Genomic DNA, 26,599 nt, shown 5'->3' on the forward strand with positions numbered 1-26,599 from the left:
TGGGCCTGGGAGGGGAGTGGGGCAGGCTGCTGGGTCACTGCTGAGCCGGCACTCTGAATTCTGGAAGGGTTTGGGTGAACTTTGTGGCACTGAACTGTGCGTGGGGCTGGAAAGGGGTTCAGAAACTTCCAGAGTGAGCAGATTGCAAGGGAAAGAGGGGAGGTTTAGATGGCATATTGGAAAAAATTCCTGCCTGTGAGGAGAGTGAGGCCCTGGCACAAGGTACCCAGAGCAGCTGCAGCTGCCCCTGGATCCCTGGAAGTGCCCAAGGCCAGACTGGAGCAACCTTGTATAGTGAAAGTTGAGACTGGATGGGCTTTAAGCTCCTTCTATTCCATCCCAAACCATTCTGTGATCCCAAATATCCTGGATCTCAATCCACTTTCTTTATTAAACACTGAGATAAATTTGTATAAAATAAAAACTTCCCTCTGAACTGAGCAGCGAAGCAGGAACGGGACAGAGCAAGACTGGGAGTTTCACACAGCTCTGAAGGATCCCTTCCAACCCAAACCTTGCTGTGATTCCATGGGGAGGCTGAAGCCAAGAAATCTTCTGGCTGCTCCTTGGAGCCACGTGTGGCTGGCAGGGAGGAGGGGGTGAAGCCTTTTGGTGACATCAGTTTTAATCCTCTGGAACCTGGGCCAGGCACGTGATGGCCCCCTGGCAGCACAGCTGGCCCTGCCAGGCCAGGGAGGAGCTGCCTTGCCTCAGGAAAATTAAAAACCTCTGGCTGCTTTTGGAACTGACAGAGGATTTTGGAGATCCTCCCTGGCCAGCTCAGAGCTCTGCAGCAGTCCTGGCTCACAGGGACTGAGGAGAGCAAGGGAAGGAAGCTTTTAGGAGAGCACAGCAAACTCTATTTCCTTAATGGCCTCCTTAAAGCAGCACTGAGGACTCCATCCCTCCCTTCCAGCTTATTCAGAGTTATTACAATTGAAAGAACACTTCTGGGCTATTGATTTTTCCAGCTGGACAGTGGAGAGATGTTTTCCCTTGACCCTCTCTCTCACTCATGTATTTTCCTGTGTTCATGCTCTGCTGCAATTGTTGTTCTGCCAAAGCTGCACAGGAATCATTTCATCTCTAAGTGTTTCCTCTGCACTAAAAAGCCAGCACTGAACATGCTTTGCTGCAAGCCTGCCTGGCTGAAGTGCCAGAGTGGCCAGAGCCTTAGGAAAGGATGGAACTGAGCAGGTTTCAGTGAGTGACACTGAGCTCTGGGGCTGCCCCAGGCCAGCTTGGAGCAAACTGGGACGGCTGAAGGTGGCACTGGATGGGCTTTAGGGTCCTTCCAAGCCAAACCACGCCAGGACTGTGGGACACACTAGAAGGGGGAAGGAGGGGATGTGAGGCAGGTCCCTGGGCTGGGCTGTGTTTGATCCCCTGTCCCTGTCTGTCCGGTTTTCGGCTGTTTGGAGGGCCTGGAAAGGCCCGGAGTGGCCTTGGGGCAGCCCGCGTATCGAAGGACGAGAAGAGGCTTCAGTTCTTCTTTCGGTCTCTGTGTTTATTAATTGTTTATCTAAAAGATTTTCTTTCGGCCCGACAGAGCTCTGCTCAGCAGCCAGCCATGAGCACACTGTCCCCCCTCCAGACAGTCACCTATCTTTATACCCAAAGTTGCGTGTACAATATTTATCATTTTTCCCCAATACCTTTCCCCCTTATTGTCCGGTGCACTTTTAGTAATGACCAATCCCAAAGTGCCACCATCACCACAGAAGATGGAGGAGAAGAAGAAGAAGGACAGGACACGCCCCAATTCCTCCATCTTACTTCTCTAAACCCCCCTGTACAGAAATCCTAAACCCTGTGTCTCACCCTCTAATTAACTTATCCCTTCACCATTCACCCCGGTGAAATCCTCCTGTCCTCATACAGGTGTCGTCTCCTGTGTAGGATCAAAGTCCAGCCACCAGACACTTCTGGCAACATTCCAGGACTCCCGAGCCCCCCAAGGGTGGTCTCGGTGGCTCGGCACCTCAGTCCTGAGGTGCTGAGATCCCACACCTGTCCCTGTCCCTGCAGGGGACGCGCTCCTGGACGCCGGCGAATCCATGAAGCGCCTGGCGGAGGTGAAGGACTCGCTGGACATCGAGGTCAAACAGAACTTCATTGATCCCCTGCAGAACCTGTGTGACAAGGACCTGAAGGAGATCCAGGTAACCCCCCCGTGCCTTGCTCTGCTCTCATCTCCCTGCTCTCTCTTTGGCTGTTGGGGCATGGAGCTGCTGCTCTGCAGTGCTGGGAGCAGGGGCTGCCAGGAATTGCCTGCACTCTGTGTGTGCTTTATCCCTCCAGGCTCTCTGGTGTTTCCTCCCTGCTGCTCCTGAGCAGCCCAAAAGGCTGCAATGGTTCCCCATTTGCCATGTTTGATGGTGCCATGGGAATACATCCCAACACCCTTCTGGGCTTGCTGAATTTGGCTCTTAGTGCTGGGAGCTTCCAGATGGGATCAGTTTGGGCTCCAAGCTCTGAGCAAGCTCCCCTCAGGAATCTACTCAGCATCCCAAGGAGCTCTCTGGGGTCTCACTGGGAGAACAGGGAGCTCAGCAGCTGCACACAGAAAAGTGCAGGCCCTGTAACAGGATCCATCCCAACCTCCAATTCCTGAGGGAGTGTTCACTGTCACTGCTGTCCTGGCTGAAATAACCACCAAGTTACCTCAGTGCCTGTCTGTACCCAGTTCCATGGGGCTGCTTTAAACATCCCTGCCCTAAGATCCAGGAGTGCAGTGCCCAAAACCCCCATTCCTGCTGTCCAGAGATCCCTGCAGCTCCTGGGGAGCTGAAAGGAGCAGCAGAGCTCTTCACCTTCCCAAAAAGCTTCTATGGGGAGCAGACCTGGAATGGAAAGGGTCTGGAATCATTCCTCAATGGAAAGGATCTGGAATCATTCCCCCATCACACCCCAGGGCCTCTGTCCCACCTGGAGCAAAGGTGGGAGCCACAGGAGATCAGGTTTCTGACACCAGTGAACTCAGCCTGTAACTGGAGCTGCCCTCCCAAGCCTCTGGCTTCTCCCTCTTCCCTGCTCTCTCCATCCTCCCTCAGCACCACCTCAAGAAGCTGGAGGGGAGGCGCCTGGACTTCGACTACAAGAAGAAGCGGCAGGGCAAGATCCCCGACGAGGAGCTGCGCCAGGCCATGGAGAAGTTTGAGGAGTCCAAGGAAGTGGCAGAGACCAGCATGCACAACCTCCTGGAGACAGATGTGAGTGTGGGAGGGCACAGCTGGGCCCTTCTGTGTCCCTGGGGTGGCATCTCCTGAGGGAGGCACTGATTGCACACCAGTTGCCACTTCTCCTGAGTGTGGTTCTGCTCTGGGAAAGCCCAAATCTGACATGACAGCCCTTTGCTTAGCCCTGACCCAGCTCTGCCTGGCACCAAACAGGCTCCTCTCGGGGTGGTGGGGGATTATTTAGGGAGGTAACCCAGCTGGGAAGGCTTTGGGAGGGATTTCCCAGCTGGCAAAGCCAGAATGGCAGGAATGGGCTCTGTCCTGGCAATCCCAGAGCTGCCCCAGGGCAGTGCAGGATTGTGCAGCTGTGGGCAGGTGCTGATGCCAGCCTGCTGTTGCTCAGATCGAGCAGGTGAGCCAGCTGTCAGCCCTGGTGGATGCCCAGCTGGATTACCACAGGCAGGCCGTGCAGATCCTGGACGAGCTGGCCGAGAAGCTCAAGCGCAGGTGAGTCCCTGTGGGATCCCCTGAGTGCCCCTGGAATCACAGAGTGCCACAAGGGATGGGTGGGAAGGGACCTTGGGGCTCACAGAGCAGGGACACCTTCACTGCCCCTCGTGGCCCTGAGCCCTGTCCAAGCTGGCCTTGATAAAGCCAATTCCTTTGGGTTTCCCACATGGGATTTGGATTTAGTTGGGTGTTTGATCCAGCCCAAATCCTGGCTGAGGAAGGCTCAGTCCCACCTCTCCTTCCTCTGCCTCCCCACTCTGGGGAGGTTCTGGCAGTGCTGCTGTTCCCTCCTGGGAGAAGCTGCAGAGTGGATCCCGTGCCTGCTCTGAGTTGGGAGGAGCTGGGAGGACCCTGCCAAGTCTGAGCTTCCGAACTACAGCACGAGTGTCCTCTGCTGGCCTGAATTCCTGAGCATTCCCCAGCAAAACCCGGCATGTGTGGGCCCTGTCGAAGGGCAGATCCCAAACCCTGAGGAAATCCCACCTTCCAAAGGCTCCAGCACAGGGGCTTGTGCAAATCCCAATCTCCAAACCCCTTCCTGCCCTGTGCAGCCCCCAGGAGGATAAACACCGTGTTGTTCCACTCCTCGTTGCACTGAGCCTCGTTTCCTTTCCCCGTGCCAGGATGAGGGAGGCCTCCTCCCGTCCCAAGAGGGAATACAAACCCAAGCCCAGGGAGACCTACGACTTCAGGGAGCCTGACCAGTCCAACGGGGGCTTCTCCTGCAACCCCACCCCCAAAGCCTCAGGTAACCTTGTCCCAGGTGTTCCCTGGTGCCTCTGGAGCAGCCTCCCAGGGAAGGGGGGCAGCTGCTCTGCCTGCACAGGATGTTCCTGCTGTGCTGGAGGCTCCTGCACGAGCCTGTGGCTCTGGAAAACGTCAGGAATGCCTCCAGATGGGGCTCTTTTCTCCTGGGACCCAGGAGCCTTTGCTGTGTTGGCTTTGGGGATGTGCCAGAGGGGTCTCCAGCCTGGGCCTCTCGCTGTCAGTGCCAGACAGGAAAACGAAGCCTCCATTCCTCCCTCCCTCCTTGTCTTCCCTGCCGCTGCATCCCTCCCTCCCTCCCTGATCCTGGCGGGTTCCTAACAGCATGAGGGCCCTGCTGTAGCTGCTGACAGACCCCTGTGGGCCCTGCCTGTCCCTGTCTCCCGTGGTTTAAGCATGTCTCTCTTTTGTTTGGAAGCAGCTTCCACCTCTTTCCGGTCGGACAAGCCGTCCCGGGCCTCCGTCAGGAGTATCCGTGAGTTTCCTCCCTCTGCACTGCTCCCTGTGTGTCCCCCCCTGGCTGCTCCTCCCTGCTGCTGCTGCTCCTTGGAGCTGCTCATCCCTCTGTGCTGAGCCTGAGCCGAGCCCTGAATTAACCCAGCCATGCCCCAGTGGGATTTTTTGGGGGTTTTGCACCTCCAAAAATGGGACCTGGCTCGTCCGGAGGAGCTGCAGCAGCTCCCAGCACTCAGGCATGTCCTGATTCCCTGAGATCAACACCAGGCATGTCCTGGTCCAAGGGATCAGCACCCAGGCATGTCCTGCTCCCCTGGGATCAGCACCCAGGCATGTCCTGATCCCCAGGGATCAACACCCGGCATGTCCTGGTCCCAGGGATCAGCACCAGGCATGTCCTGGTCCCCAGGGATCAGCACCAGGCATGTCCTGGTCCCCAGGGATCAGCACCCAGGCATGTCCTGGTCCCCTGGGATCAACACCCAGGTATGTCCTGATCCCCTGGGATCAACACCAGGCATGTCCTGCTCCCCTGGATTCAGCTCCCAGGCATGTCCTGGTCCCCTGGGATCAACACCAGGCATGTGCTGGTCCCCAGGGATCAACACCAGGCATGTCCTGATCCCAGGGATCAGCACCCAGGCATGTCCTGATCCCCTGGGATCAACACCAGGCATGTCCTGGTCCCAGGGATCAGGTGCTTTCCCAGAGACATCAGACACCTCAAGGATTTCCGTGTTCTCACAAGCACCCAGCCTGGATCTCTCCCATCCTGCTCCCCATGTCCCTGTGGAAGGCTGGAGGGAGGAGGCAGAGCCTCAGCTCACAGAGTCTGTGGGCTGTGGGGTGATGTGAGGTCTGTGGTTCCTCCTGCAGCACCTTGGGATGCTGGGGCTTGGAGCTGCTGTGCTGGGAAGGAGCCTGGAGCAGGGCCATGGTGGTGGGGCCAGCCTGGTGGTTTGGGGAGTTCTCTCAAGGCCATCAATGTCTGGCTGCTGCTTGTGGTGATTTCTGAGTGCTCTTCCCATGCTGGGCCCTCCCTGCTGTGGGTCCTGGAATTTGGAATGGTTTGGGGTGGGAGGGACCTTCAAGATTCCATCTCATTCCATGGGCAGGGACACCTTGCACTGCCCCAGGGTGCCCCAAGCCCTGTCCAGCCTGGCCTGGGAACACTGCCAGGGATGTGCCCTTGCTGCCACTCCCTTGCCCTGGCTGGGACAGCCCCAGCACAGTGGGGAGGGCTGGGGGGTCCTGCAGGTCTCTCTTAGCTCTGTCCCTTCCCACTGGGATTCTCCCAGCTCCAAAGCTGACCCCTAAAATGTCAGTGTACAGAGTGAGCAGCAGGAAATCCCACAGAAAATCCCTTTGCAGCCTCAAAGGTGATGCTTAACTCCTGGAGCTGAGCTGGGGGATGAGACTTTGGGCTTCTCCTGAGTTTTGAGGGGCTGCTCATGGATTTGGAGCCCTGTGACCAGGGAGGCAGCTGCGGTGCTGTCCCCCTCAGGTGTGGGGTGACCCCATCAGAGTCCCCCTCCATGTCCAAGCCCACCACCGAGCTCCAGGGCAGGTTCTCAGCTCTCAGCTTGTCTGTGATCCCTCTGAGGTGGGGATGCAGGAGCAGCCCTTGGCTCTGGAGGCAGTGCGGGACCTGCAGGAGCAGTGAGGGGCACTGGAGCCATCCCTGCCGCTCTGGCAGGGTGCAGAGCCCGTGGCAGGAGTGCCCGGTGTGCCAGGGCACCGTGGGGTCCTGCTGACGTGTCCCCACTGTCCCCACAGCCCCCCTGGACCAGCCCTGCTGCAAAGCCCTCTACGACTTCGAGCCCGAGAACGACGGCGAGCTGGGCTTCAAGGAGGGCGACATCATCACCCTGACGAACCAGATCGACGAGAACTGGTACGAGGGGATGATCCACGGCCAGTCCGGCTTCTTCCCGCTCAACTACGTGGAAGTGCTGGTCCCGCTACCTCAGTGAGACGGCGCCGCTCCGCCCCGAGTGTCCCGAGCTCCATTCCAGCTCCAGCCCCGCCCTCGCCGCCTCCCCTCGGGGCCAGGCGCTACCAGGGAACAAACCAGAAGGGTCCTACGGCCCCTTCCCCCCGTGAATTTGGTTATTTTCTTTTTTTTTTGGTCCTTTTTTTTTCTTTCTTTGTTTTTTTTTTTTTGTTTGGTCCTTCTGGTGCTTGAACTTCGGTACTTTGTGCGCCCCCCAGCCCCTGGCCGTGCTGCTGGCACTGCCCTGTCCCTGTCCCTGTCCACTTCCCGTCTTTCCTGTGGGTCCAGCGCGTGGGTGAGGCAGGTGGGAGAGCCAGGATGTGTTCTGGGTACAGGGGGCACAGCCAGGATGTGTCCTGGGCACAGGGATGGCCCCAGTGGCACAGCCAGGATATGTCCTGGGCACAGATGGCACAGCCAGGATGTGTCCTGGGCACAGGTGGCACAGCCAGGATGTGTTCTGGGCACAGATGGCACAGCCAGGATGTGTCCTGGGCACAGGTGGCACAGCCAGGATGTGTTCTGGGCACAGATGGCACAGCCAGGATGTGTCCTGGGCACAGGTGGCACAGCCAGGATGTGTTCTGGGCACAGATGGCACAGCCAGGATGTGTCCTGGGTACAGATGGCACAGCCAGGATGTGTCCTGGCACAGGGATGGCCCCAGGGCAGGGCAGCCCCAGTCCCACCCTCCCACCCCAGCCAACACTGCCCCTTGTCCCCACTGTCCCCACGGATCCCAGGGAGATCCCAAAGGGATCAGGGGAGGGGAGCTGGGGCACAGCAACACTAAAACAGCCAGAGAACACTAACACAGCCCTGCAGGGCAGGAGCTGAGCCTGCCTGGGGCTTGGAGCCCTGCCTGGGGCTTGGAGCCATCCCTGGGGCTCAGAGCCATCTCTGCCCACCCTGCAGGGACAGCAGGGATGTCCCCTGCCCTCCTGGCCCCCTCCCCACTGAGCTCAGCCCCATGATGGGGGGCTGCTCCTTCTGCTCCTTCATGGACCTCAGGCTTTTCCTGCTCCAAACTCTCCCAAGCCAGTCCCACCTGCAGGATCACCTGGAAAGGGAGGAACTGGGCCACAGCCCGGGGTGTCTGTGTGATGGGACAGAGGTTGGGGCTCCTCTGCCCTTCCTGGGGATCCCTCCTGTGGCTGGAGCTCCCCTGGCCCTCGGGTGCCTTCCCTGCACCCCCAGCCTGCCCCCGGCCCCCTCTGCCCCTGCATTGCTGGGAGAAGGGATGGTTCATCTCAGTGGCACCTCTGCCAGCCCTTCTCCCTCTGCTGTGCTTTCCCTGGCCAGGGGGTTGGCATGGGGTGGGCATGGGGTTGGCATGGGGCCACAGGGCAGCGTGTGCTGGGCTCTTTGGTTTCCCTTGCTGCAAAAGTGGGTTCTGCTACTCATGGGGGCTGGGATGGGCCCTGCTGTGAGCCCCAGCTGTGCAGGGCTGTGCTGCAGCACCCCTGTCCTTGCTGCACCTCTGTCCCTGCAGCTCTGTGAGCCCCAGCTGTGCAGGGCTGTGCTGCAGCATCCCTGTCCCTGCTGCACCTCTGTCCCTGCCCCAGCTGTGCAGGGCTGTGCTGCAGCATCCCTGTCCCTGCTGCACCTCTGTCCCTGCAGCTCTGTGAGCCCCAGCTGTGCAGGGCTGTGCTGCAACACCCCTGTCCTTGCTGCACCTCTGTCCCTGCCCCAGCTGTGCAGGGCTGTGCTGCAGCACCCCTGTCCTTGCTGCACCTCTGTCCCTGCAGCTCTGTGAGCCCCAGCTGTGCAGGGCTGTGCTGCAGCACCCCTGTCCCTGCTGCACCTCTGTCCCTGCAGCTCTGTGAGCCCCAGCTGTGCAGGGCTGTGCTGCAGCATCCCTGTCCTTGCTGCACCTCTGTCCCTGCCCCAGCTGTGCAGGGCTGTGCTGCAGCATCCCTGTCCTTGCTGCACCTCTGTCCCTGCCCCAGCTGTGCAGGGCTGTGCTGCAGCACCCCTGTCCTTGCTGCACCTCTGTCCCTGCAGCTCTGTGAGCCCCAGCTGTGCAGGGCTGTGCTGCAGCACCCCTGTCCCTGCTGCACCTCTGTCCTGCAGCTCTGTGAGCCCCAGCTGTGCAGGGCTGTGCTGCAGCACCCCTGTTCCTGTGCCTGTCCCTGTCCCTGTCCCTGCAGCTCCTGCCCCGTTCTCTGTAAGGATTTGGTCCGTGCATGTCCACGTGTGTCTGACCCCCCCCCCCAGCAGTGACCCCGGCCCCGGGGGGGGCACAGGGCAGCCCCCCCTGCTCCCAGCAGGGCAGGGAGCCCATGGGACCGGAGTCCTGGGGGTCCTTCCCGCTGTCCCCTCCCCGCTGGGGGACACTGGCTCCCGCTCAGGTGGATTGAAATGCATTCTGTCAGCTGGGACACCTCGCTAGGTCTAATTTTGGGTTTTGTTTGTTTTTTTGGTTTGGTTTTTTTTTTTTTTTATGGTTTCTCCTGGTTTTTAGGGGGAAAAATGATGACCCACAATTCTTGACTTGTATCTCTGAATGAAAGTATTAAATGTTTTCTTCTTTCTAAGGGCTGCCTTGTGGAGTCAGGGAATGGCTCAGATTGGATGGCACTGGAAGGTCATGGGCAGGGACACCTCCCACTGTCCCAGGCTGCTCCAGTGCCCATCCAGCCTGGCCTTGGGCACTGCCAGGGCTCCAGGGGCAGCCACAGCTGTGCCAGGGCTGCCCGCCCTCCCAGGGAGGAATTCCCTCGCACATCCTTTAGTCCAGGCCATGGCAGAGCCACCTGTCAGGAACTGCTCTTTAATCAAACTACCACTTCCACAAACCACCGAGCCACAGAGCCCGCGCCGGCACGGCCGCCCCCGGGGCAGGGCGGGCTCCGGGGCGCTCCGGGAGCTGCCCCGGCCGGGCCCGGGAGAGCCCCGGGGCTGCGAGCCCCGCCCGGGCTGCGGGAGGCGCCTGGTCCCACCGAGGGGCCGCGGGCCCTCCTCACCCGCTGAGCTTCAGCAGGCTGAAGATCTGCTCCAGGACGTGGCTGAAGCTCTGGTCTTTGGGGGTGCGGGAGGCCAGGGAGCCCTGAGGGGGGGGGGGAACCCCGCTTGATTCCAGCACAGGGAGTGGATGCCCCAGCAAAGCCCCCCAGCCCTTCCCACCTTCAGCTTGTCCAGGTAGGTCTGATCTTGACTCCACAGCTCCTGGAACTTCACCAGGTCGGGGGCTCCCTTGTAGAACTCCACCAGCAGCGTCTGGGGGGGGACAGAGGGGCTGCAGGCCTGGGGGTGCCCCAAAGCCAGGCAGGGCCACCCCAAACCTGCAGCACTGAAGCCTCGATGGGGGCTGGAGATGGGACGGCCACCATCACCGGGGCTAAGGGCAGGATGGGGACAGGTGGTGGGGTCCCAGTGGGCTCGGGGGGTTTTGGGGGGCCCCCACCCCTCTCTCACCATCTCCTGCACGACGTCGTTGGTGAGGAATCCGTCCTGGATGTAGGTGACCTCCACATCCATGGGGATCCCGTAGTCGTTGGGCCGTTGCTGGGGGATGGGGGAGCCAGGCAGGGGTCACCCCACAGCTCTGGCACCTGACACCACCCTGGGGACACCCGAGGGTGCCAGATGGGGAGACTCCACCCCAAATTCTCCCCCTCTTACCTCTGGCGGCGGCATCACCCAGAAGGGCGCGATTTTGGACTCCACGCCGGGGTTGCCGTGATAGAAGGGCCCTGTGGGCACAGAGGGGGCTGGCACAGGGGGGTGGCAGCAGCCGCAGCCCCCGGGCAGCCCCGGGGGGCTCACGTACCGCAGATGAGCCCCAGGCAGGGCTGGAAGCCGTTGCCGCTGCCCTGCAGTTTGAGCTGGTAATCCATCTGCGCATCGATGTCGTGCAGGGACGGCAGCGCCGGCCCGAAGGGGTGGCTGTGGTACCACCCCACCAGCGACAGCCCCCGCAGGAACAGGCTCTGGCAGATCTTGGGGGGGCACAAACCGTGGGTGCGGAGCCTGCAGAGCCCCCAGAGCCCCCCCAGGCTGGATGTGCCCCTCACCTCCTCCTCCACTGCGCCCGCGGCTTCGGCGTCACCCAGGCGGGTCCGGCAGGGGAAGGCTCGAAGCACGGTCAGCACTGCGGGGACACGGGGCTGGGTGACACCCCCGGGCCACGGCAGGGCCGCCCCCACCCCCCGGACCCCACCTACGCTGGGTGTTGGTGTCCCAGCGCCCCCCCAGGTACCCCACCACTTCGCTCCGCGTCAGGTGGCTGTGGAAATCCTAAAGGAAAAGGTTAAAATCAGCGGTTTAGCACGAAAATAATGGCACGAGGGACACCCCGCTGGCTGCAGGTGTCCCCAGCGCCATCAGCCATGTCCCGGCCTGGGGAGGGGACGCACCAGGAGCAGGAGGACGTTGCTGGAGATGGCCACGTTGAAGGGCTGGAATTTGTTGATGGCGGCAAAGGAGGTCACCTCCACCAGGGTCTGGGGGTTCCTGGAAGAGCCACGGCCCCGCTGTCCCCTCTGTCCCCGCTGTCCCCGCTGTCCCCGGCCCTGCCCCGCGGTCCCCTCGCTGTCCCTACCTGGCCGAGTCGCGGGTGCCCAGGGTGCAGTAGCGGACGGGCACCCGGGGCTTCACCTCCAGCCTTTTCCCGGCGCTGCCTCCGTCTGCCAAGGACACGGTCCCGTCACCGCGGCCGGGCCGCCCGGGCCCCCCGGCACCCCCTCGGCAGCTCACCCGTCCCCGCCGGCTCCGCCAGGCCCTTCCCCTGCTGCTTCTTGCTCCTCTCCTCCGGCTTTTTGGGAGCCGCCGGCTCCGGCACCGCCAGCCGACCCTCCCTGGCCGCCTCCTCCTCCTCATCCTCGGGCAGCTCCTCCTCCTCGCCCTCGCTGGCCAAGCTCTGCGGGCACACGGGGCTGGCACCCAGCTCGCCCCGCACGCTGGGGGCGTCGGGGGGAGGCGAGCCCGGTCCCACCTCCTCGGGGGGCGGCACGTTGGGCTGGTGCTTGCGCAGCCAGGCCGCCTTGTACTGGTCCAGCTTCTGGCCCTTGTAGCGCACCGAGGCCCAGCCGCAGCCCGACTTCTTGGCGGGGTTCACCAGGCGCTTGCAGTGCGTGGCCCAGGCGCTCGGAGAGTTGAACACCTGCCCCGTCTCCTGCCAGGTGATCGTCCCGTCCGAGCCCAGGTCCCCCACGAACTTCTTGCCCTGGGGACAACGGCGGGAGTCACATCCCCGTGTCCACATCACTTCTCCTTCAGCTTCATCACTGTCCCTTGTCCTCATCCCACATCCCCTGTGCTCATCCTGTGTCCTGTTTGCTGTCCTTTTCCCTGTCCCATGTCTCCTGTCCCATCTCTGTCTCCTGTCCCATCTCTGTCTCCTGTCTCACCTCTGTTTCTTGTCCCCCTCCTTACTCCCAGCCCCATCCTTGTCCCCTGTCCCCATCCCCTCTCCCTGTCCCCATCCCTCTCCCTGTCTCCATCCCTCTCTGTCCCCATCCCCTCTCCCTGTCCCCATCCCTGTCCCCATCCCTGTCCCCATCCGTGTCCCCTGTCCCCAGGCTCACCAGGTAGTAGATGGACAGGACGCCCCTGCCCGGCTCCAGGAGCCCGTCTCGGAGCAGGACCCTCAGGGTGATGCCCCTGCGGGTCAGCACCGCCCCCCGGGCCGCCCCCGCCGCCTTCGCCACCTCCGGCTCGGCCTCGGCCTCGTCCAGCCCCGGCTCCAGCTCATCCTCATCCTCCTCCAGACCCTCGTCCCCGCCGGGGGAGGCGGCCGCGAGCGCTGCGGGGGGGCAGCGTGTGACAGCGCCCCGGGTGTCCCCCCAGAGCTCCCTCGGGTCCCCCCTGGGTTTCTGCCCGCGGATGGGGACGCGGGGACAGGGACGCACAGGGACACAAGCACGGAGGGGACACACGGACATGGAGGGGCAGGACACGGGGACAGGAGGACTTGGGGGTGGGAGGGGGGACACTGACGTGGGGACAGGGGGGTGAGGGCACAGGAGGGTGGCAGTGAAGGACTGCGGGCACGGGGACACGGCTGGCGGGGACAGGGACGGGCTGAGAGGCTCGCGGGGCCGGGATGTCCCCGCCGAGGTCCCGCGGGAGCGCGCTCGGGCAGGTGCACGCGCGTGCCCCGGGTGTACGGGGCTGGTGGGGGAGTGACCGGTGCGCGTCCCCGGCCGGGGCGCGTGTCCGTGCGCGCGTGTCCGCTTCCCGGTGCGTGCCCGGTACCGGGTGCCCGCTGCGCGCCCGTTGTGCGCGTGCTCGGTACGTGTCCGGTGCCCGGTGCGTGCCCGGTGCGTGTGCCATTCCCCGTTCCCAGTTCCCAGTTCCCAGTTCCCAGTTCCCGGTTCCCGGAGCCGGTGCCCGGTGCGCCCCCGCCCCCCGGTACCTGCCATGCTCCGCTCCCGCCGCTCCCGCCGCTCCCGCCTCCCCCCGGTGCGCGCGGCGGCGGCGGCGGCGACACGTGATGGGGCGGCCCCGGGCGCCCCGCCCCGCCCGGGGGGGCGAGGGGACACCGGCACCGGCGGGGGGGGACGGGGGGGACGGGACAGCCCCGCACCTGCAGCACCGGCGGGGGGGACACGGGGGCTCAGCCCCGCACTGACACACGGACAACCCCCCCCCACACCTCCCGGCGGGACCCCCGCCCGCCGCCCCGGCCCCGGGAACGGGGGGACATCGGCACCGGAACCGGGCGGGGGGACGGGCAGGAACCGGCTGGGCTCGGCCCCGCACCTGCCGCACCGGGCGGGGGACGGGGGGGCTCAGCCCCGCTCCGGTCACGGACCCCCAGCCCGGCCGGGACCCCCGGGAGGGGCACGGGGGACACCGGGAGCGGGAACGGGAGCAGGAACCTGTCGGGGCGCACCTGCTGCGTGCGAGGGGAGGGACTCGGGGGCTCAGCCCCGCACCGGGGATGCCCCGGCCCCGCAGGGACTCCCGCCCGCCGCCCTTCGCCCCGCGCCGGGCGGGGCCGGTACCGGGAACTGCGGCGGCTCCTGCGCGGCGGCGGGGATGGAGCGGCCGGTGCCGCTGTCCCGGGGAACCCGGCCCCGCGCCCGGCACTACTACGAGGGCTTCGTGGAGAAGCGGGGGCCAGGTGATCAGGTGGGCGACACCGCCGGGACCGACCCCGGCACCCCGGGACCGACCCCGGCATCCCCGGGACCGAGCGCCAAGAGCGACCCTCGGGGGTACCCGGGGACCCGGGACCGCTCCCGGCACTCCTGGACACTGTCCCCCCCCGGGACCACCGGCTGTGCTCCCTGCCGAGCCCGGTGCCGATGCCAGTGCCGGCTCCCTGTGCCGTTTCCCTGTTGCCGGTGCCGTTTCCCTGTTCCCCGGTACAATTTCCCTGTTGCCGGTTCCCGGTTCCTGAGCCCGTCCCTCCCCGCAGGGCTACCGGAGGGTCTGGGCCGGGGTGCGGGGCCTCCAACTCGCCTTCTACAGCGGGCCCCAGGACCAGGAGGTACCGGGGCTCCTCCGGGCGGGACCCCCGGGCTGGGACCCCTCAGGGTGGGACCCCCTGGACAAGAACCCTTGGGTGGGACTGGGCGGGCTCCCCCAAACCGGGGCCTCTGGGATCTGCTGGGGCTGGGACCCCCAAGATTGGGACCCCCTCCATCCTGTCCGGGCCCCAGAGATGCCCCTGGGGCAGGATCCCCCCAGGGTGGGACCCCTGTGCCCCCTCCCCAAGCTGAGACTGGTAAACCCCCCCAGGATTGGGGACCCACCCCCATAAACCCCCCTGGGCAGGGCCCCCCGAGGATGGGACCTTCGGGTGACACTGGGGGGACGCTGCTGAGGGTGGGGCCGTCCCTGGGCCGGGGGTCCCACCCTTGGGTGCCCCCAGCCCCTGGAGCTGCTGGACCTGGGCGAACTGGTGACCGTGCAGGCCAAGGACGGGCTGCTCATCCTCAGGCTGAGGGGACAAGAGGTGACAATGAAGGTGAGGGGCAGCCAGGGGAGCAATGGGGGTACCTGGAGGGGGGATCTGGGGGTACAGAGGGGACAGGATTTCAGGACTGGGGGGATGAGGGGACTGGGATTTGGGACAGGGGCTGCAGGTGGGTAAGGGAAGGATTTAGGGACACAGAGGGGACAGGATTTTGGGACTGGGGAGACTGGAGGGCACAGCGGAAGGACTTGGGGGTACAAGGGATGGCGGGTTTTTGGATTTGGGGCCAGGTTTAGGGGGCTGTGGAGACCTGTGTGGGGCACAAGGGACAGGGGACAGGCCACCCTCATGTCCCTGTGTCCCCTGGCAGATGAAGAGCTGGGAGATGCAGGAGATGTGGCGGGGATTCATCCTGACCATGGCCAAGGTGGGTGCGGCGCTGCCCGGGGCTCCGGGGGTGACAGGGACCCCTCAGTGCCACCTGCCCGTGTCCCCCCGCAGATGAAGATGCCCCCGGACCTGGCGCTGCTGCCCGGACACATCTCCCAGCTGCTGGAGGCTCTGCGGGAGGAGCAGCAGCGCAGGGGCACCTCCGTGTGTCCGGCCAGCCCCGTGTCACCAACCACCCCCGTGTCCCCAACCACCTCCGTGTCACCCACCACTGCCATGTCCCCAACCACCTCCGTGTCACCCACCACTGCCGTGTCCCCAACCACCCCCGTGTCCCCGACCAGCCTCGTGTTCCCCAGCCCCTCTGAGCCGTGAGTCGGGGGCTGGGGGGGGGGTCCCCATCCGCCCTGGGGACCAGCATGGCCCAGCTGGGGTGGCCCAGTGTGGCTGGGCAGGGCTGGGAGTGACAGCGGGAGGGTCCCCAGAGCAGGGCAGGGTATGGCTGTGGTGACACAGACGGGGTCCCCAGGGTCCCCAGCTGTTTTTTCCAGGTGACTCGAGCCGAGGCTGAGCTGCTGCTGGAGCTGAGCGCGCCCGGGGGGAATCTCCTGCTGCGGCCCGGGGGACACGGCCAGGGCGTCTCGGTCACCACGCGGCAGGAGCAGGGCGGGTCCGTGCCGGGGACACCGGGAAGGGGTCCCCAAGGGGGACGGGGTAGCCCAGGGTGAGCAGGGAACCCTCGGAGGGGTCCTGGTTCAGTGGGTGGCCCCATGAGAAGATCCCCGTTCGAGGCGTGGCCCCATGGTTAGATCCCCGTTCAAGGGGTGTCCCGCGGGGTGTGAGTGCCCCACAAAGGGGGTGCCCAGCCCCTGAGCCCCCCCCGACCCGCAGGAGAGCGGTGCTGAAGCACTACAGGGTGAAGAGAGAGCCCCAGGGCTACCTCATCGACCTGGAGACCCCGGTGAGTGACACGGGACAGGGCGGGGCTGGCGCTGGGGACAGGGACCCCAACCCCGGGCACCCCCCTGAGCCCCCGGGGTGGGAGCCTTGGGGTCACCCGAGGGACTGGCACCGTGTGGGCTGTGCCAGCCCAGGGCTGGGCACCCCCAGGGTGGCACCAAGGGGCTGGGGTCCCCCGAGGGCTGGGGCTCAAGGAACTGGGACCCCCAAAAGAAGGAACAGAGAGTCCCTCAGGTTTGGGATCCCCGGGAACTGGGACCCCCAAAGAGCTGCAGCCAAAGGGGTGGGACCCCCACGCGGAGCCCGGGGCGGAGGGCAGGGCATGGGGGGCACAAGGGGGGTCCCCGAGTGACCCCTGCGTGTCCCCAGCACCGCTGCTCGTCGCTGGCAGACGTGGTGCAGTTCTTCGTGCGGAGGAGCGAGGGCAGCCTGCGGCCCCTGGAGCCCGAGTACAGCTCCCAGCTGGGTGGGCACGGGCTGGGGGGCGCGGGGGGCTGGGGGGCACTGCTGGGGGGTCGGGGGATACTATTGGGGTGTCGGGGGACACTGCTGGGGTGTCAAGGGATGCTATTGGGGTGTAGGGGGACAGTGCTGGGGTGTCAAGGGACACTGCTGGGGTGTCAAGGGATGCTATTGGGGTGTCGGGGGACAGTGCTGGGGTGTCAAGGGACACTGCTGGGGGGTCGGGGACAGTGCTGGGGGGTCGGGGGACACTGCTGGGGGGTCGGGGACACTGCTGGGGGGTCGGGGACAGTGCTGGGGGGTCGGGGACACTGCTGGGGGGTCGGGGACAGTGCTGAGGTGTCAGGGGATGCCATAGGGGTGTCGGGGGACATTATTGGGGTGTCAGGAGCAGCCGTGGGAGGCTGGGGGGTGTCTGGGGTACTCGGGGCTCTGGAGAGTTGGGGGGCAGAGCTGCTGGGGTGTCTGAGCCTGGAGAGGCTCAGGGGGGGCTCAGGGGGGTCTGGGGGTGTCGGAGGGTCCGTGACCCCCCCATGCTCTGCCCCAGAGTTCGTGCCCATAGAGGAGGACCCTCCCCCGGCTGCAGCCGTGCCCAGGGCGGCCCCGAGGAGGGGCAGGAGCCCCCCCGGCCTGGGGCTGGTGCCCGAGCAGCAGCTCTACATGAACGACCCCGGTGAGGCCGCTCGGGACTGCGGGGACAGGAGGGGGCACCCCCACACCGAGACCCCCCCGGTCCCGCTGTCACCCCCAACACAATGAGGGGACACGGTGGGGGGGCAGGGGGGTGGCAGCATGGGGACACCGGGTCCTGTCACCGCCTCGGGGGGCAATGGGGGGGCAGGGGGATTCTGGATTCTCTGCCAGCTGCTCACAGCTCCCACCCCGTGGCACAGGCAGGACCCAGGAGCTGCTCAGGGAGCTGCACAGGAAGCTGCAGCAGCGCCAGGCTCTGTGATGGGGACACTCTGGGGACACCCCCGTGGTACCAGCAGGGGCAGTGGGACCCTCCTCACCCTCAGGGAAAGCTGTCCCCAGTGTCCCCAGTGTCCCCAGGCCTGGGGTGACACTGCAGAGGGCAGGAACCCCCTCATATAGATGTAAATAAAGAACCCTGTGCCCACCAAGCCCCATCCTGCTCCTGGCACCCTGGGGGTGTCCCAGGGACCCCAAATTCCCCCCGTGCCCCATCCACGGCCAGGTCACACCTACATCCCAATTTATTCTCCAGGCCAGAAGCAGCTCTCGGTGCTGGGGGGGCAACGAGCCCCGTGACACGGGGGGCACGGAGTGGGGGGGCCGTGGGCAGCCCCGGGGCTGGCAGCGCCCGGCGGGCAGTGCTGGGGTGGCAGAGCCCCCGGGCAGCGCTGGGGGTGGCAGGGGGGTACATTCAGTGCTGTGCCCAGCTCAGGGCAGGCTGGAGCTGCTGGCGGTGCTGTTGCGCTTCTGCAGGCACCGCACGGCGCTGGGCACCTGCAGGCCTGAGGTCACCTGGAAGCTGCCACACCACACCTGGGGGCACAGCGCGGGCTCAGGGGGCTGCGGGCAGCCTGGCAGCCCCCCGGGACCCCCGGGCCTGCCCCCCTTACCATGAAGGCCGGCAGCACGGGCTGTGTGAACTTGGCCTTGAAGGTGTGGAGCAGCTGCTTGGTGCGGGCGTTGTAGAAGGACAGGAAACCTGTGGGGATGGGGGGACAGGTGGGCATGGGGTGGGCACAGCCCTGGCACAGTGCCTGGGGTGGTGACAATGGCCATGTGGTGACAATGGTGGTGACAATGGCCATGTGGTGACAATGGTGGTGGCAATGCCCATGGTGGACATTCGTGTCCATGCTGGAGTATGGACATGCTGGTGCCCATGGAGGTGACAATGCCCATGGTGGTGACAATGTCCACACCAGTACCCATGGAGATGCCAATGCCCAGGGAGGTGCCAATGCCCATGGTGGTGGCCATGGATGAGATAATGCCTATGGTAATGCCAATGCCCATGGAGGTGACTATCTCCATGGTGGTGACAATGCTTACACTGGTACCCAGAGAGGTGCCAATGTCCATGGAGGTGCCAATGCCCAGGGAGGTGACAATACCCATGGAGATGCCAATGCCCATGGAGATGCCAATGCCCAGGGAAGTGCCAATGCCCATGGAGGTGCCAATGCCCATGGAGGTGCCAATGCCCAGGGAGGTGCCAATGCCCACAGTGGTGACAATACCCATGGAGATGCCAATGCCCATGGAGATGCCAATGCCCAGGGAAGTGCTAATGTCCATGGAGGTGCCAATGCCCAGGGAGGTGACAATACCCATGGAGGTAACAATGCCCAGGGAGGTGCCAATGCCCAAGGGAGGTGCCAGTGCCCACAGTGGTGACAATGCCCAGGGAGGTGCCAGCCCAGCCCAGCCCAGCCCCACCTTCGTGGAAGTTGCAGTAGACGCCGATGCAGTCGGGCACGGGCACGTCGAGCGCCTTGGCCTTGTTGTTGTGCTTGGCGCTGAAGCTGACCTGCAGCCAGTTGTTGAGGTGCAGGCACCACGACGCCGGGGTCTTGCCCAGCTGGTCGAACTTGCCCAGGCTGCGGTAGGCCACGCCCACGCCGAAGGCTTTGCTGTCGCGGTCGTAGCGCACCTCCCAGTAGTGCTCGTCCCCGTCGATCAGGGTGTCCCCTGGGCACCATCAGGGTGTCCCCTGGGACCAGGGTGTGCCCTGGGCACGGCCACGGCTCTGCCCGGGCCACCCGCGGCTCTGCCCGCCCTGTGCCCACCCTGCCAGGGGTGTCCCCTGTTCCCCTGGGTGCCCCCTGTGCTCTGATCCCTGAGTGCCCCCTCCTCATCCACACCCCTGAGTGCCCCCTCCTCATCCACACCCCTGAGTGACCCCTCCTCAGTCACACCCCTGGGTGACCAAATCCCCAAACCTCTGGGTGCCCAAATCCCCACACCCCTGGGTGTCCCAGTGCCCCACCCTGGGTGCCCAGGCCCCCACACCCCTGGGTGCCCCCTCCTCAGTCACAGCCCTGGGTGCCCAAATGCCCCAGGCCTGGTACCCCAGTGCCCCCCATCCTGGGTGTCCAAACTCCTCAGGCCAGGTGCCCAAACCCCCCAGTCTGGGTGCCCCTCTCACCCAGCACCCCTGGGTGCCCAAACCCCCCAGGCCGGGTGCCCCTCTCACCCAGCACCCCTGGGTGCCCAAACCTCCCAGGCCGGGTGCCCCTCTCACCCAGCACCGTGTAGGACTCCGCAGTGAAGCGATCGCGGCCCCCACGGCCCAGGGACATCCTCTTGGGCGACTGCACCACCCTGGCACACAGGGACAGGGCAGGTTGGCACTGCCAGGCCCAGGGGCCGTGCAGGGGGGCCCGGGGGTGGCGTTACCTGGCAGGGGAGTTGGCAGGGGAGGCCGTCCTGCCCTTGCCATCCTTCTCACGAGCCTTGACGTCCTGCACCTTCCCGCCCGTGGCGTCCCACTCCACGCTCAGCTCCTCCACCCGCAGGTTCTGGTGGCACGTGCTGGCGTCCAGCCGGAACATGAACGCTGGGGACAGCCCCTGTCAGCGGTGCCCAGACCCCCAGCACCCCACAGGGCTGGCACAGGGGGCACACGGGCACCTGGCACCCCCCGGACCCACCTCTGGTCTCCAGAGTGACCGGCTCCGAGAACTCGCCCGCCACCGCCTTGTTACACGCCCGCACCCGAAAATTCATGTACTTCATGTCAAACTTCAGCCCTGTGGGCACAGCGGGGTCACAGGCCGGGCCACCAGGAGGGCACTGCCACCCCCGTGTGCCCTGCAGAGCCTGGGGCAGCCCCAGTGCCCGGCCCCCCGTGCCCTCACCAGTGAGGGTGTACTCAGTGCCCTTGATGCCCTCGATGACCATCCAGGGCTGGTCCTCCTTGGCACGGGGGGGCCCCTCGAAGTTGGTCCTGCGGTACTCCAGCACGTAGTGGTCGATCTTGCTGTCCTCGTCGGGCATCCTCCAGGCCAGGGTCACACAGTTATCGGCCACCAGCGACTCGGCCAGGTCGATCTCGGGGGCGCTGGGCACTGCCCGCAGGAGCAGCCGTGCCAGTGTCCCCCCTCCCTGCCGCTCAGGGGTTCCCCAGCACTCCCGGGCACCCCCAGGGCACCCCACGAGCTCAGCAAGTCACAAACCTCAGGCGTGGCACCCCTGGCACCCAGAGACCCCGCTGCCCCCCTGGGCACAGCACCCAAACCCCTCATCCTGCCCCCATCCCTGGCACCCTCCTGCCCCTCTGGGCAGGGACACTGCCCCACGCCGTGCCAGCCTCCCCCGGTGCCCTGCCCTGTCCCCCCGTGTCCCCCTGCCCTGGCAGTACCTGGCAGGAAGGCCAGGGCCTGCAGCAGGCGCCGCTCCTGGGCGAAATCCACCATCAGGTGGCTCATGTTGTCACTGACCTTGGCCTTGAGCGACAGCCGGAAGGCCGGGGCCATCGTCACACTGTGCCAGGACAGGGACAGGGCTCAGGGGGGCCGGGCACGCCCCTGCCCTGCTGGGCCCTGGGGAGGGTGGGCACTGCCACCCCAGCACCAACAGGGCCGCCCCTGCACCAACAGGGACACCCCAGCACCCTCGGGACCACCCCAGGACCAGCCCTGTGGGTCCCTGGCTGGGAGGAGGAGGAGGAAGAGGAGGAGGAGGATGAGGGGTTAGTGGGTGGGGGGCTCGGGGGGCCGTACCTATCCTTGATCTGTTTGGCCGCCTTGTGAGCGCAGAGGGAAAGAGGAGGAGAAAAAGCAGCAGTGAGGCAGCAGAGCCGGGCACAGGGGGCACATGCGGGACCTGTACCAGCTGTGGCACCCAGCGGGACAGCATCCCTGCATCCCTGAGCATCCCACAGCATCCCTGCATCCCACAGCATCCCTGCATCCCTGAGCATCCCAGAGCATCCCAGAGCATCCCACAGCATCCCTGCATCCCACAGCATCCCTGCATCCCTGAGCATCCCAGAGCATCCCAGAGCATGCCAGAGCATCCCACAGCATCCCAGAGAATCCCTGGGCATCCCACAGCATCCCTGCATCCCACAGCACCCCTGAATCCCAGAGCATCCCCAAATCCCAGAGCACCCCTGCACCCCTCTGGCACAGCACCCCCTGGCACAGCATCCTTCGTGCCCCGTGGCCCTGCCATGGTGCCCCTCTGTGTCACCCTTGGTGTCCCCTCTCCCACCCAGCCCCGCCAGGCACAGCAAGCCCAGACAGAAAAGGGGTGCCCAGCCCAGGGTGGCATCGAGTGGGTGGCAAGGGGGGGCTCAGGACGCCCCCAGCGTGGGGACAGCAGGGCAGGGCCACCCCTGGCACCGCGGGCACCCACCTGGGAGAAGTCTTGGTGGTTGGCCGTGCCCAGGGCCTGGTTGGCCGCCTCCAGCAGCTCCTCGGAGCTCTCCAGGGCCTTGGAGCACGCCACGAGCTGGGCCTGCCCGGGAGGGAGGGCAGAGGGCCGAGCTGGGGGGGCTCTGGGCTGGGCTGGGGGGGCTCTGGGACCGGGGGGCTCCAGGCTGGGTGGGTCCAGGGACAGGGGGGGCTCTGGGATGGGGGGCTCCAGACCAGGGGGGCTCCGGGCCTGGCAGGTCCTGGGACAAGGGGGGCTCTGGGGCCAGGGGAGCTCCAGGTCAGGGTGGGTCCCGGGACAGGGGGCGCTCTGGGATGGGGGGGTCCCAAGCCAGGGGGCTCCAGGCAGGGGGACTCTGGACCAGCAGGGCTCTGGGATAGTGGGGGTCCCGAGCCAGGGGGCTCTGGGTCAGGGGGATTCCAGGCCAGGGGAGTTTCAGGCCTGGGCTGGAGGGGCTCCAGGCCAGGAGGGGGATCCAGGCCGGGGGGGGGCTCTGGGGCTGAGGGGTCTGGGCCAGGTGGGTCCCAGGCCAGAGGGGCTCCAGGCCAGAGGGGCTCCAGGCCAGAGGGGCTCCGGGCCAGGGCTCACCTGCAGCTCGTAGGTGCGGCTGGCTCGCTCCTGCTTGATCTTCATCACCATGTCCTCCTTGAGCTCGTCCAGCAGCGCGTACAGCGACTGGAACTCGGCCTCCAGGTCCTGCTGCGCCCGCGCCGAGTTGGCCTGGGCACAACGGCGGGGCCTGAGCGGGGGCGGCCCCGCGGGGCCCCGGGGAACGCGGGGGGCGGCCGGGGCTACCTCCACGTTCTGGAGCATCTGCTTGAGGGAGTAGATGAAGTTCTGGATCTCCTCATTCTTCACGGCGAGCGTGGTGATGATCTTGCGCAGAGACTCCTGCCCGGCGCCCTGCAGCGGCCGTCAGTGCCCGCGGGGCCCGCGCTGCCCCCGGGGCCTGGCCCGCCGTGCCGGGCCGTGCCAGGGCATGCCAGGCCGTGCCAGACCGTGCCGGGCTGTGCCAGGCTGTGCCAGGCCGTGCCAGACCGTGCCAGGCGCCGCGGGGACCCGGCCGGGCTGCCCGGCATGGCGGGGCCATGACTTGGCAGTGCGAGTGTGAGTGCGAGTGCGAGTGTGAGTGCGAGTGTGAGTGTGCCAGCCCCGAGCCCCCCGCTCCCCTCCGTGCCCCCCCAGCCCTCCCGCACCCCTCCGATGCCACCCTGAACCCCTCAGCCCTCCATCCATCCTCCATCCATGCTCCATCCATCCTCCACACCTGCGCTCCTCATCCCTGCCTCTCCATCTCCTCTTCCTCTCTTCCTTCCTTCCTCTTCCTCCCATCCCTCCATCCCCACTTCTTCCATCCCTCCTTCGTCTCTTCCTTCCTCTTCCTCCATCCCTTCCTCCTTCCCATCCCTCCATCCCCACTTCCTCCATCCCTCCGGCCCTTCCTTCCTTCATCTCTCCCTCTCCATCCCTCCCTCCTCCCTCCCTCCCTCCACCCGTCCATCCCTCCCCTCCATCCCTCCCTCACTCCATCCTCCATCCCGCCCGCCCCCCCCGCTCCATCCCCTCCTCCTGCCGCTCCCGGTTGCTGCTCGGTGCCCCGGTTCCTCCCGCCGGTGCCGGGGGGTGCGGGCCGTACCTGGTCGCCCATTCCGGGCCGGCCCCGCCGCGCTCGGCCCCGCCGACACCAACAAAGGGGGAGCGGCGCCCCCGCCCCGCCCCCCTGGGCCCCGCCCCGCTCCCGGCCACGCCCTGCCCTCCGGGGCATGATGGGAATTGTAGTCCGGGAAGGGAGGCTGCGACCCCCGCGGGTGGGGAGCGCTGGGGGCGAGGGGAGGGGTGGGGGACATTGTTACCCTGCGGGGGGGGGGCTGGGGACACTGTCACAGTGAGGGGGGGTCCCAGATCAGGAAGCCTGACCCCCCCCCCCCAGCCTACTTGGGGGGGTCAGAGGAAATCCCCACAGGGCTCCCCCCAGGCTGGAGTGGAGCCGGGATCAAAGTGGAGCCTGAGGAGGGGCTGGCACCTGTCCTCGCTCTGAATGGTGTCCCATATCCCTGTCCCCATCCCTGTCCCCGTCACTGTCCCCATCCCTGTCCCCAATCACATCATTGTCCCCATTCCTTGTCCTCATCTCTGTCCAAATCCCTGTCCCATATCCCTGTCCCCATCCCTGAAAAAATCCTTGTCCCCAATCGCATCCCTGTCCCCATCGCTGTCCCCATTCCTGTCCCTTTCCCTCTCCCTGTCCCCATCCCCATTCCAGTCCAAATTCCTGTCCCCATCACTGTCCCATTCCTGTCCCCATCCCTGCCAAATCCCTGTCCCCAATCACATCCCTGTCCCCATCCCTGTCCCTATTCCTGTCCCTTTCCCTCTCCCTGTCCCCATCCCTGCCCAAATCCCCATCCCCAGCCCCCCGCCCATGTCCCCACCTCTCCCCCCTCTCTTGCCACTGTCTGTCCCTGTCACCTCCCCCGTTCACAGGGCCGGAAGCCACAGTGTCACAGCGAGCTGGCCCGGGTGACGCAGGGCCAGGAGGTTTTGGGGACAGGGACAGAGTGGGGCTGGGACCCCTTGGGGACACAGCCCCTCGGAGGGGGTGGCTGGGCTGGCCCCGGAGGGGGGATGTGGCTGCTCGGGGTCCTCATCCCCCTCCTTGGAGGTGAGTGGGGGACAAGGGTGGCTGGGGGACAGTGGGGACAGCGGGGACAGTGGGGACAGCGCCTGGGACCCTGTGGCGGTGCTGTGGGGTTGGGGACAGGCCACCCAAGGGACAATGGGGGGGCACAGGGCTCAGGCTGGCCCCTGTGTGACACCAGGGGTGAGGGGGGACATCTGTCCTGGGGGGGAGACCAGAGAGGGGCTGGGGACACAGAGTGGGGACAGACATGGGGACAGGGTGGGTGACATGGCTGTGGCAGGGATGGACAGGATGGAACCGGTGGGGATGGATGGGGGACATGGGGAGGGGACAGGGTGGAGGGCACACAGCGTCAGTGGGGACAGGAAGGTGACAGTGGTGGGGACAGGATGGGGTGTGTGGGCAGAGGTGACAGGGGATGTGTGGGCAGCAAGTCTGGAGTGTCACCGTCCCCCATCCCCCGGGTGTCCTGGGGAACAGCCAGGTCTGGGGGTGCCACCCATCCTCCCCTGTGACCCCGGGGTGCCATCTGTGACCCAGGGCTGTCCCCACAGCGGGCGCCCTGCGGGTGACCCAGGAGCCGGCCGAGCTGCAGGTGGCCGCGGGTGACACGGTGGCCCTGCAGTGCCAGGTGGAGGTGGCCGAGGGCGAGGTCCTGCTGCGGATGGAGTGGCTGCGGGACGGGGGGCTCGGGGGGCTCTGTGCCACCCGCCTGCGCCTTGGCACGCCCCTGTCCCCGCTCCCCTGTGCCCGCCGTGCCCCGGGGGGGGCAGAGCTGGCCTGGCACCCCCCCCGGGCCACCCTCAGCCTCCCGCAGGTGCAGAGCAGCGACAGCGGGCGCTACCTGTGCCGGGTGACCCTGGAGATCCCGCGGCACGACACGGCCACCGGCAACGGCACCGAGCTCCGCGTCACCCCCGGTACCGCCCGGGACCGCGGGGACAGCGGGGGGACAGGGGAGGTGGCACTGCTGAGGGGCCTGGGGGGTCACTGAGGGTCCCCAGCACGGTGGGTGGGGTCCTTTGGGGGAGATTCTGGGGGGGGTTGGGTGGCCACAGTGAGGAGGGACAAGGACGGGGACAGGGATGGGGACAGGGACTGGGACAGGGACGGGGACAAGGACTGGGACAGGGATGGGGACAGGGATGGGAATAGAGACTGGGACTGGGACAGGGACAGGGACGGGGACAGGGATAGGAACAGGGACTGGGACATCTGTGACTCTTTCCCCTCACCGCAGCAGCTCTGGGAGGACATCAGCCAGGTAACTGTGTCCCCCTGTCCCTGCTGCCCCCTCCACCCTGGCACCCCCGGTGTCCCCGGGCCGGGGTGACCCTGGCTGTGCTTGCAGCGCTGCTCTGGGCGCTCCTGGCGGGCCTGGGGAGCCTGGGGGGCACCGTCCTTCTCCTGGGGCTGGTCCTGCTCGGCCAGCGCTGCTGTCACAGGAGCCCAGGTCAGCCTGTCCCCAAATCCCCTCCCCAACACCCAAACGCCCCCGTGCCCACCTGCCCCACGTCCCCTGACCCCAAACCCCCCCTGCTTGTGCCCCACTCCGGGCACCCCGTGTGTCCCCCGAGGGTGCTGGCTGACAGCAGTGACCCCCACAGGCGCTGGGCACCCCGACTCGTCCATCTACCTGAACGTGGGGTCCCCCTCGGCGCGGGGCCCCCCAAAGCCGCCGCCCCTCGAGCCGGAGATCAGCCCGTACCAGGTGGAGCCGCAGCGGGCACGGGGCCCCCCCTTGCCCCCCCGGCCCTGAGGGCGCCCCACAGCCTCCCCCGGCTCTGCCTTCCTCAGGAAACCCCCCAAAAAAGGTGTTTGGCAGCATCCTGTCAGCCGGCTCGGCGTGCTCTGTGTCCCCCCGCCCCCGGGCCATCCGCTGCCATCCGCTGCCATCCGGTGCCCCACGGGTCACAGCGTGTGGGCAGCTCGTGGTCACTGTGCCACAGGGGTGACAGGGACCCCTCGTTCAGGGGAAGCCACTCTGCTGTCCCCTGGGCTCCTGCGTGGTGTCACCCGGCACC

The 26,599-nt window shown here is 65.9% G+C and overlaps 4 protein-coding genes across 21 annotated transcripts in view; 2 read left to right on the forward strand and 2 right to left on the reverse strand.

Annotated features, from left to right (window-relative positions):
- The window catches only part of SH3GL1 (SH3 domain containing GRB2 like 1, endophilin A2), a 28,741-nt gene extending 19,301 nt beyond the window's left edge, over nucleotides 1-9,440 (forward strand). Inside the window, exons 5-12 of one of the 13 annotated variants that reach the window (XR_012577223.1) lie at nucleotides 2,029-2,162; nucleotides 3,054-3,212; nucleotides 3,583-3,686; nucleotides 4,313-4,437; nucleotides 4,873-4,929; nucleotides 6,687-7,280; nucleotides 7,312-7,342; nucleotides 7,529-9,440. Coding sequence is in view for 3 of the 13 variants with exons in the window: in XM_074528658.1 (XP_074384759.1) it covers nucleotides 2,029-2,162; nucleotides 3,054-3,212; nucleotides 3,583-3,686; nucleotides 4,313-4,437; nucleotides 4,873-4,929; nucleotides 6,687-6,883 (776 nt within the window). In the remaining 10 variants the exon portion in view is untranslated. Of the gene's footprint in view, nucleotides 1-2,028; nucleotides 2,163-3,053; nucleotides 3,213-3,582; nucleotides 3,687-4,312; nucleotides 4,438-4,872; nucleotides 4,930-6,686 lie in introns of all 13 variants that reach the window. The other 12 variants (XR_012577226.1, XR_012577224.1, XR_012577225.1 and 9 more) reach the window with 12 other exon arrangements.
- A 220-nt stretch (nucleotides 9,441-9,660) lies between these two features.
- On the reverse strand, nucleotides 9,661-13,422 carry MPND (MPN domain containing). Its single transcript, XM_074528657.1, is given in 13 exon segments — nucleotides 9,661-9,952; nucleotides 10,030-10,122; nucleotides 10,321-10,410; nucleotides 10,528-10,598; nucleotides 10,676-10,844; nucleotides 10,920-10,996; nucleotides 11,070-11,142; nucleotides 11,262-11,358; nucleotides 11,447-11,590; nucleotides 11,592-11,764; nucleotides 11,840-12,070; nucleotides 12,432-12,649; nucleotides 13,262-13,422. Coding segments are annotated over 13 exon segments (1,530 nt in total). The 5' UTR covers nucleotides 13,269-13,422; the 3' UTR covers nucleotides 9,661-9,865.
- A 4,359-nt stretch (nucleotides 13,423-17,781) lies between these two features.
- On the reverse strand, nucleotides 17,782-23,694 carry FSD1 (fibronectin type III and SPRY domain containing 1). 3 transcript variants are annotated; one of them, XM_074528651.1, is made up of 13 exons: nucleotides 23,571-23,694; nucleotides 22,730-22,837; nucleotides 22,523-22,654; nucleotides 21,917-22,018; nucleotides 21,280-21,302; nucleotides 20,919-21,040; nucleotides 20,416-20,625; nucleotides 20,209-20,307; nucleotides 19,955-20,114; nucleotides 19,800-19,879; nucleotides 18,995-19,246; nucleotides 18,169-18,257; nucleotides 17,782-18,091 (listed from the first exon to the last, which is right to left on the reverse strand). In XM_074528651.1, exons 1-13 carry the CDS (start codon nucleotides 23,580-23,582, stop codon nucleotides 17,987-17,989), a joined length of 1,494 nt encoding a protein of 497 aa, XP_074384752.1. In that variant the 5' UTR covers nucleotides 23,583-23,694; the 3' UTR covers nucleotides 17,782-17,986. The 3 variants fall into 3 exon arrangements, with proteins under 3 accessions (XP_074384752.1, XP_074384751.1, XP_074384753.1); XM_074528650.1 differs by having other exon boundaries at nucleotides 18,995-19,268; XM_074528652.1 differs by lacking the exon at nucleotides 23,571-23,694 and adding an exon at nucleotides 23,202-23,238 and having other exon boundaries at nucleotides 18,995-19,268.
- On the forward strand, nucleotides 23,617-26,403 carry TMIGD2 (transmembrane and immunoglobulin domain containing 2). Of its 4 annotated transcripts, none has more exons than XM_074528662.1 (5): nucleotides 23,772-24,596; nucleotides 25,130-25,495; nucleotides 25,816-25,839; nucleotides 25,927-26,028; nucleotides 26,183-26,403. In XM_074528662.1, the coding sequence occupies exons 1-5, from the start codon at nucleotides 24,560-24,562 to the stop codon at nucleotides 26,332-26,334; spliced, it is 681 nt and encodes a 226-aa protein (XP_074384763.1). In that variant the 5' UTR covers nucleotides 23,772-24,559; the 3' UTR covers nucleotides 26,335-26,403. The 4 variants fall into 4 exon arrangements, with proteins under 4 accessions (XP_074384765.1, XP_074384762.1, XP_074384763.1 ...); XM_074528663.1 differs by having other exon boundaries at nucleotides 25,819-25,839; XM_074528664.1 differs by having other exon boundaries at nucleotides 23,617-24,596; nucleotides 25,816-26,028.
- Nucleotides 26,404-26,599: the final 196 nt, after the last annotated feature.

The sequence above is a fragment of the Zonotrichia albicollis genome, chromosome 29, assembly GCF_047830755.1.
Source record: "Zonotrichia albicollis isolate bZonAlb1 chromosome 29, bZonAlb1.hap1, whole genome shotgun sequence".
Classification (NCBI taxonomy): domain Eukaryota; kingdom Metazoa; phylum Chordata; class Aves; order Passeriformes; family Passerellidae; genus Zonotrichia; species Zonotrichia albicollis.

What these genes read in the sequence shown, in the direction of transcription:
- FSD1 (XM_074528650.1), bottom strand. An exon ending in GGAGTCCTACACGGTGCTGG is followed by an intron (nt 19,269 to 19,799) that starts GTGAGAGGGGCA and finishes CCCTGGTCCCAG; the next exon opens with GGGACACCCTGATGGTGCCC. An exon ending in CTACTGCAACTTCCACGAAG is followed by an intron (nt 18,258 to 18,994) that starts GTGGGGCTGGGC and finishes CCATCCCCACAG; the next exon opens with GTTTCCTGTCCTTCTACAAC.
- TMIGD2 (XM_074528664.1), top strand. Translation starts at nt 24,560, where the DNA reads ATGTGGCTGCTCGGGGTCCTCATCCCCCTCCTTGGAG. An exon ending in CGAGCTCCGCGTCACCCCCG is followed by an intron (nt 25,496 to 25,815) that starts GTACCGCCCGGG and finishes CCCTCACCGCAG; the next exon opens with CAGCTCTGGGAGGACATCAG. An exon ending in CTGCTGTCACAGGAGCCCAG is followed by an intron (nt 26,029 to 26,182) that starts GTCAGCCTGTCC and finishes TGACCCCCACAG; the next exon opens with GCGCTGGGCACCCCGACTCG.